At 52.7% G+C, this 8040-nt stretch overlaps 1 protein-coding gene across 1 annotated transcript; it reads left to right on the top strand.

Annotated features, from left to right (window-relative positions):
- Positions 1 to 4793: 4793 nt before the first annotated feature.
- On the top strand, positions 4794 to 7588 carry LOC149810679 (uncharacterized; the record flags this gene model as incomplete). Its single annotated transcript, XM_089994148.1, has 7 exons — positions 4794 to 4896; positions 5026 to 5188; positions 5590 to 5992; positions 6314 to 6517; positions 6722 to 6796; positions 6853 to 7209; positions 7403 to 7588. Coding segments are annotated over exons 1-7 (1491 nt in total), but the record flags the coding sequence as incomplete, so codon positions are not given.
- Positions 7589 to 8040: the final 452 nt, after the last annotated feature.

Below are 8040 nucleotides of genomic sequence, written 5' to 3'. Positions count from 1 at the left end.
TTCTTCTCCGCGAGGAACTTGACGCAGCTCTCGTGGTTACCGAGCGCTGCGTACTGCACAGGGCTGCAGCCCTCGATGTCCTCCGCATCCAGGTCCGCCCCCTTGCTGCTCAGGAGCTGCAGCACTGCCAGCTCGCCCTTGAAGGCTGCAAAGTGAGGTGCCCTGCGGCCGTTCTTGTCAGCCGCGTTCACGCTTGCGCCCTCACTCAGCAGCGTCTCTGCCTGCAACATGGCCTGGCAGATATCTTGCTCGCCTGGGCAAGATAAGGCCTATCTGGAGATGGCACATCCAGGTGTGACGACTAACTTGCCATTGGATGCGACTCCATGAGACTAACTAAACACAGTTCCTATCTTGATGAGCTGTGCGTGCTTTCAGGTAGACAACTGTGCAAGTGTTTCTCAACGTGGCAACTCATTTTGCTCATCTCAATCGCCTCAAGTATGCCACCCTCCTTGTGGCGAATTTGGCATTGCCACGAGCCTAGTGTTCTGAGACCATGCAGTTGGCCGCACAGTGGACTAGCCTGAGATGCCACTTCGTGTACTAGCGCCCCTCAGCTGGTGTAACAGTGTACACAAAAGATGCAAGTTGATGATGCTTCAGCAATTAGGTCAGCATGATGGGGAATAGTAGTCAGCAATCTGCGGGAAACAGTCAATGAATCGTACGTTGTCCAGCAATCCCCTGGCACAAGCAAATACGAAGAGCTCGTCCCTTGCCCTTTTCTCCTTCACCTGCACACCAGTAAACTACAATTGACAGGTTACGCGGTTGAATGGCGCAGGGGCGACAGCACAGCAACAAATGTACTATAATTGAGGCCTTGCCGCTGCGCTCGACAACCATCAAACACAGAAAACTGCAGGCAAACCATCATAAGGATTATTTTAAAGCGCATCGTAGCAACCGGCTTCAAGAAGCATGACTTGTCAGTGGAATCGTAATCACTTGAACCCCTGGAGCTACCGCGCGTTGTCGAGGTGAAACGATACCTGTGCCTGTAGATCCTCCATTTTGTCCTGTCGCTCAAATTTAGGAAGGAGTCATGCTAGATGTCACCAGTGACCAAGCGCACCCTATCTATCAAAACAAACGATTCAGAGCGATACAGCATGCAATAAATGTTTGTATGATTTAACAACGAGTGTATATGATTCTTGTATTCGTCATTAAGTGCTACGATGTTATGGTGTGTGCCTGGCTTGATGTGGTTGCCTCCTGATTACGTGTGCCACGACAGATGCACTAGCATGACTGGGGACATGAAATGCCTGCGCTGCTTACCACGATGGCTCTCACACTCATGCGCCTCAACTCGAGTGCAAACATATCGTGCACAAGTAGATGGAGTCCCAGTACCACAGCGACGCTGTCAGCGTGTGCCTAGGGCTCTCCATGACATCTGGAGATAGGTAGCGTGACTCAACTTCGCGAAACGTCGGACCCGAGGAGCGGGGCACCGCCAAAATCCCTCAGTTCGCACTGTGCTTACATCCAGAATCCTTGACGTACATGTCCCACTGTGACAAGAACATTCGACATGGATAATATGGACGAGGGCAGAATAAGGCTAAGCATGTACACGCAGTGTGTCGCATACCTATCATGCTGCACGGGTGCGTCCTTGACACCCAGTAACCAGATCTGGTGCAAGTTTTCCTCACTGCAGGGGACCAAGTTACAGCGGCATAACGTAACAAAAGCATCACAATCATTACACAGCACCGATGACGGCATCGATCAAATTCATTTCTACAGCTCGCTGGGCGCTCATGAACGTGTCGCGATCGGTCTCCTCCTCTATTGTTTCGAGAGGCAGCCCAGTGTACTTTTGAAACATGGCCTGAATGACGCGCATCGTGCGGTTGAGCTCAGCGGCCTGGATGGACACCTCATGTGTGGAGCCCTGGGCACCACCCTGGGGCTGATGCATCATGATCCTTGCATTGGGCATAGAATAGCGTTGACCCGGCGTCCCGGCAGCCAATATAAGCGTCGACTGCGACAGGCATGCCCCCAGAGCGACTGTCGTGATTGGGCATTTGATGATGGCCATGACGTCGAGGATAGCGTTGATCGCGTAGGGGAGGCCGCCACCCGAGTTGATGTAAATGCGGATCTCCTCGTCAGGTCGATAGCCTCTAGAGCTAAGAGTTGAGCAACGACGTTGGTGGCCACATCATCGGTGACACGTGTGCCGATGAATATGATTCGTTGCCTCGTAAGGTAGCCCATCACATCCACCATCTGACCATCCTGCAGTGCCAACCCATCTGTGAGCAGCTTAGCTCACGGGGAGACATTAGAAATGAACTACATGAGGTCTCTCAGCAGGAGGGCTGTCACAACATTTGCAAACGCAAGCTGCTACCTCTCAAAACACTTCTGTTGCACGTTTCTCAATCCACCGAATTCCTCCGGATAAAGGGTTTCCCGAGCTAAAAAGTTAAACCTCGACCAAGGCCAGTCCACAAAGGCACATGGAGGTACATCGTTGCCCTGGTACCACAGGGTTGAAGCGAACTTCGTGTTGTCTGGACCACAACTGCATTACTGTGAACAGCACAACCCAAAGGAAATCATGAGCCCTGACATGGCATGGAACAAAGGAACGCGCCTCTGGGTCACCAATAGGATAGCGGCCTGACTGCAGGCGGCTTAGGCGGCCTTGCATTCACAGTGCATTGCCTGCAGCGAATAGGTGGGGTTATGCTGGCGCACATGCAAGCACAAATGCCATGCATGGTAAAAGACATTGATTCAGGGCACGTCCGATACGACCAATAGAGGTTATAGAGGCCCGATAAAATGATCGCTGTGTACAAGGATCACAAGTTTGCACTGCTACCTAACCAAGGTGACTGGTCTGAAGCTTGCGAATTGCTATTGCATGACTATGTTCCATACATGAACTGATTACCAGCCGTTTGAGGCCCATGTGGATGCAGGCCATGCAATTGCATCGTCAGGCCCTGCTGAACCCTGCAGACGGTTGCAACCACGGCTGAGGAGGGGCCAAAGACGGGACGCCACAACTTCTTAGACGGTTTTGACAAGTCAATGCCCTGTTCACGGCCCTTGCACATTCCCGAAGTTGTCGACCTGTCTACCCAATGCGGAAGGCAGAGCTGGCGCATGAGAAGCAGATACTGCAGCGTCGTCGGGAGCTCACTCATCGCCAATTGTTATATATCATAATTGATGAGCTGGCTTCATAAGACAAGTGCGTGCAATGGCTTGACGAAGTACCTGACGGCAGATTGTGCCACACGCGATGCTGTACACTGCCGCAACACCAAGGAACATGCTGGCTTACGCAACTGCATGCTACCAACATGCAATGACTGCATGTTGCATATACTTCGCAAATGTAGATATCTGTCCGAGGCCTGCCAAAATAATAAGCTGCTACCAAACTCAAAGACACCCAGCTGGTCAGGCAGTGGTATGATGAAAAGTCATGTACATCGACCTCTGTACTAAAGGCGTGGAGCAGGTGCTCGGATGCGCTGAGCCAGAACGTGCTTCCTTGTCTCTGAAGTGGCACGTGTTGTAGGGCACAGAATGACTGGTCACCTCGATTTACCGAACGCCCTATGCTAACACAAACACACGCTATTCTGGTTAAACGCGAGCGTCAGCCCGCACGTCGAGGACTACCTAGGTAACTTCAATAATTGCAGGCATTCCACATGTCATCAAGTCTGGAGTATGCGTTGTTCACGGTAGTTTGCGCTGTTAAGACGGACACGGCGATCTAGGCCACCTACACGCCCACTCGCGACACATATCGACGGAGCAACAAGACAACATATTGACGAGAACTCTTTACATACACGCGTCATATTCGATGGGACCCAGCCGCACGTGGGCGCTTCATCTTGTGATATACACGGAGAATGTGGAAATGCATTGATAGCGACGCTGGGAAGTGCCTAAATGGCAGCTGACATGAGTCTGAAATGCTCCCGGCACATGTTTCAAGGCGTAAGTCCAGGAAGGTGCAATGGCAGCTCGTTTGCATGGCCTCTCTGGCTGTGCAGCTCTTCACCGTCATGGTGCTCGGCTACCTCTTCCTGCTCATGCCCAGGCCACAGCAAAGACCAGAAGTCGTGGGGACGGACTCAGATGCACATGTGCGCCTCATGTAAATGCATCATGTTTCCGTTTTGCTGCGCCGGACACAAGGCCTTGCTTGCTCCTCAGTTATCCAAAGAGCATAGTCGCCTGTCACGGACGATCCAAGGGACGCAGGCAGGTAGCACAGCGCACAACGAGCGCAGCAGGGAGCTGCATATGACACCGTATAAAGGTATATATAATTGATAATGGGATGAATGTGGACGCGAAAGGGTGCACACCAGCTGAGCAGGGGACTGTTGTTCGCAGATGGGCTCCACTGGGTCTCCAGCAGGAGTAACATCTGGGGGCGTGCTCCAAGTCCATCGAAAGCCATGGGTCTTCTCGGAAACTCCAAACGAAGACGGAGGTCTCCGTATTGCCTACCCAGTCCTAGGTAAGGCCTGTATGAATGCCCACCTGCAGCATGTGAAAATGCTCAAAACCTTTGACATAAGCCCCACAGGAATCGTGAGTCCACGCATATCAAATCCCGAGACGTGCGTGGCTGCACACACCATGATCACCTGGCCCGCTTGTCTCTCAAATCATACTGGATGTCACTTTGCTCCTACTTCCCTGGCGTCGTCATGCTCGTGCAAGCAGGGAAGATAGTACTGCCGCACAGACAAAATCAAGCTTTCCTGTCAGAATGAGCCTCCTGTCCCGTGATGCACAAAAAGCGTGACCATCGGAATGTTCTCCAAGCTGTCAGTACTGGCATCTCATCACCAGCAAAGCTACAGTGGTATACTGTTGGCTACAGTTACAGCGGTATACTTAGCCTTGCCCAACTGGCCACTGGCCGCTTGGTTATGTTGCGGCAGTATTGCATTCACAAATATTCATATCATGCATTGCAGTGCTGGTGAAATCTTGTACGACTGCATAGTAGCCATGCAGGGGGAGTGGAAGCAACTGAAGTCCGCTCGTCAGATGCAGCAACATTGCCATTGGATGCCGAGCCTGGAGCGCCGCCTTTCTTCAGCGTCGTGGTTGCTGCGTTCAATCAGGGCAGCTTCCTGGAGGAGACAGTTGGCAGTGTGCTGCAGCAGACGTACCACAGGTCAGTCAACCTGCTCCTCAGAGCGCCCTGAGGCAACCCGGATAGGTTCTGTCTTCTGATCACACGGCCACTGTCGCACGTATTCCCTGCCGTCTCTGGTTTCTCTTGGAAATGGCCACTTGATTGTCGCCGTTTCCAAGAATGGTAAGCATGTGCACATGAGGACGACGCAGCATACAGGTCTTACTCTGCTCATATTCACAGGCATACTTACTGCTGTCAGCCTTGCATATCACCATCACACGACCTGTCCGCAAGCAAACGGCGTGCAACACGAGCATATAGTTGCCAGTGTTGAATGCGCATGTGCAGACAAGAGAGGCTGCATGCTGCGTCTTATGTGAAGTCATTTGCGGAGGTAGGGGAGAACAATGCTGGAGATTGATCCGGACAAAATGCAGATGGGAGATCATCATAGTGGACGATGGCTCGAAGGACAACACATGGGCATTGGCGCTCAAGCTGCTGCAGCGGCTGCAGGAGCAGGGAAAACGGATTCGGATCCTCCGAAAGCCCAACGGTGGATTGGCGGACGCTCGTAACGCAGGGTTGCAGTACGCTCGGGGCGACTGGCTCTGCATGCTGGACAGCGACGACCTCCTGGGACCCTCGTACATGCAGGAGGCTGCTCGCTCTTTCTCAGAGGACCCCCGCGTCGACATCGTGCCAGGCTGCATGCATAACTTTGACGCCGCCGAAGGCCTCTGGTGCTTTCCCCAGGTGGGGAGCCCTTGCCGAGGAACAGCATCCATTGCTGTATCTGCATGCTGGCTTCGCCGTGCATCACACTACGGTCTGTGCAATGTGTGCACGGGGTTGACTGACGCTGACTCCACACCAACAAAGCGAGGCTTACTGCGCGGGTAGCACATGGCTGCATGTGAATGCATTGCTAATGAGCGAGAAAAATATCTTGCCTGGCACAAATTGCAGTGAGGTGCCGCTTCCGTGTCCTCATGTTGCGGGTGTGCAACTCAAACGCGCCTCAGCGTGCCAGTTGGGGTCGCACATCTTGAACTAATTCAAATCAGCTGACACCCAGCTGGCGTGCAAGAGTGCTCGGCTATGGCTGGGAACAGCTGATAGTGATATTCCCATCGTTGAGTGCTGGCGTCTGAGTTGCAGGGCTGGAGCATTCTAGGAGTCGCACACTGGAACAAATTTCATGCCAGCGTCCTGATGAAAAGGCGCTTGCTCCAAGCAGTCGGGGGCTACGACCCTGCGCTGCCCTGGGGCCTGGAAGACTGGAACTTCTGGCTCAATGCCGCTCGCCACTCTCCTGTGGTCCGCTTCACACCCACGCTCTCATTCCACTACCGCCATCACAAGGTAAGCCACCTCAACCATCGCCGGCCCCTTCAGAACACGTGGCTGCAGTACAGCAGCCGCCAAGCAGCGGCATTGCCATGTCATAGCAGCCTGTTGGCCTGCACATTGACAGGTTCGAGAGGTTCAGCGGTGAAAGATCGGAATGGGACGCATGGACTTGAGTTTGAAAGCATGTGCCTGAAGTGAAACGTTGTTGCATGAAAGTGGAATAAGCTTCCGCTTCTGGAAGCCCTCGACTTGCTGATTGAGAAGCCCAGGATGCAGTACAAAGCTGGGTTGGTAATGTGCAGGGCTCGAGCATGCGTGATGTCATGTTTGCATGCTGCCTCGAGCAGGTCAAGGCGATGGTGAGGACGAACCATCCTGACCTGTACGAGGGGGTGCAGCTGCTGAGAGATCACACAGTCATCGCACACATGAACTCAGACACGCTGGCGCGAGTAGAAGCCAAGATCTGCGCTTTCCCTGACGCCCCCAAGCCGTACTTCTGGCGTGGCCTGCAACGAGCTGCCCTGGGGCGCCACAAGGATGCGTTGCAGGACTTCCGGGAAGCACTTTCGGCTGCAGAAAAGTCCCATGCCCCCTCAGGTGCTCAGCCACCACTACCAACACTGCTCCGTGCCTTGATTTCACATACAGCCTCTACATCATACCCCCAAGATATCTTGTATAACACGATTTCTGGAGTCCCAGTCTGGGGTGCAACATAACACGACACGACTGTACCCCAGAATCCTGTTTGCAAAATTACTTTCCTTTTTTTGTTCCGATGTGGACCAGCGTTTTGTTGTTTCTCACTCGGTGGACCAAAGGAAGTCATACATCGTACACGGTCTTGAACCTGGTGCTGGCATTTCGTGATCAAATGTTGGGTCATGTGTACAGGAGACGCTTACGTGGCAGTACAGCTACTATGCAGCTCTGTCTCTCCAAGCAATGGGGGACACACAGGCCGCGCTGGACGCTTGCAATGCTGCAGCACGTACGGCGTACTTCGATGACCTCATGCACTTGAAGTACACTCTGGAAACAGAGCTGCATATACCCAAACACCAAGACACTGCAGTCCAGGCATGGCCCCCCCCGCTGAGTGCATGTTTGGCGGTGAGGCATAAGGTGACACCGATATATAACAGACTGAAGGTTCCATGATCACCCAGGGATTTAGGGGTTAAATGCCATGTAGTTCTTGGATTTGCCAATTTTCATGTGGATGCGGTAGCGTTGTAAAAAGTGTTTGAGATACTTCGGAGACTTAACAAGTGCCCATCGGGCAACGACAATATATGCAAGACAGGAAACCTCTACGACAAGAAAATGCGCTCAGATCAAGGATGGCGCAACAAGCGCAGGCTCGTAGATGGATATGCGGACCTGCGCTTCTAGGGTTTGCGCACTGCACGTAAGCACGCGATCATTAGTGATGACTAGATGCGGAGTACACCTTTTGTGCAACAAAAAGATACATCATCATCATGTCAGGGTTCCCTGTTATAAATTTTACGATTTATGAATATACCCTC

Source organism: Nuphar pumila, unplaced genomic scaffold (genome assembly GCF_984573655.1).
Source record: "Nuphar pumila unplaced genomic scaffold, dmNupPumi1.hap1.1 HAP1_SCAFFOLD_227, whole genome shotgun sequence".
Lineage (NCBI taxonomy): Eukaryota > Viridiplantae > Streptophyta > Magnoliopsida > Nymphaeales > Nymphaeaceae > Nuphar > Nuphar pumila.
This window is presented reverse-complemented; position numbering and strand designations above follow the sequence as displayed.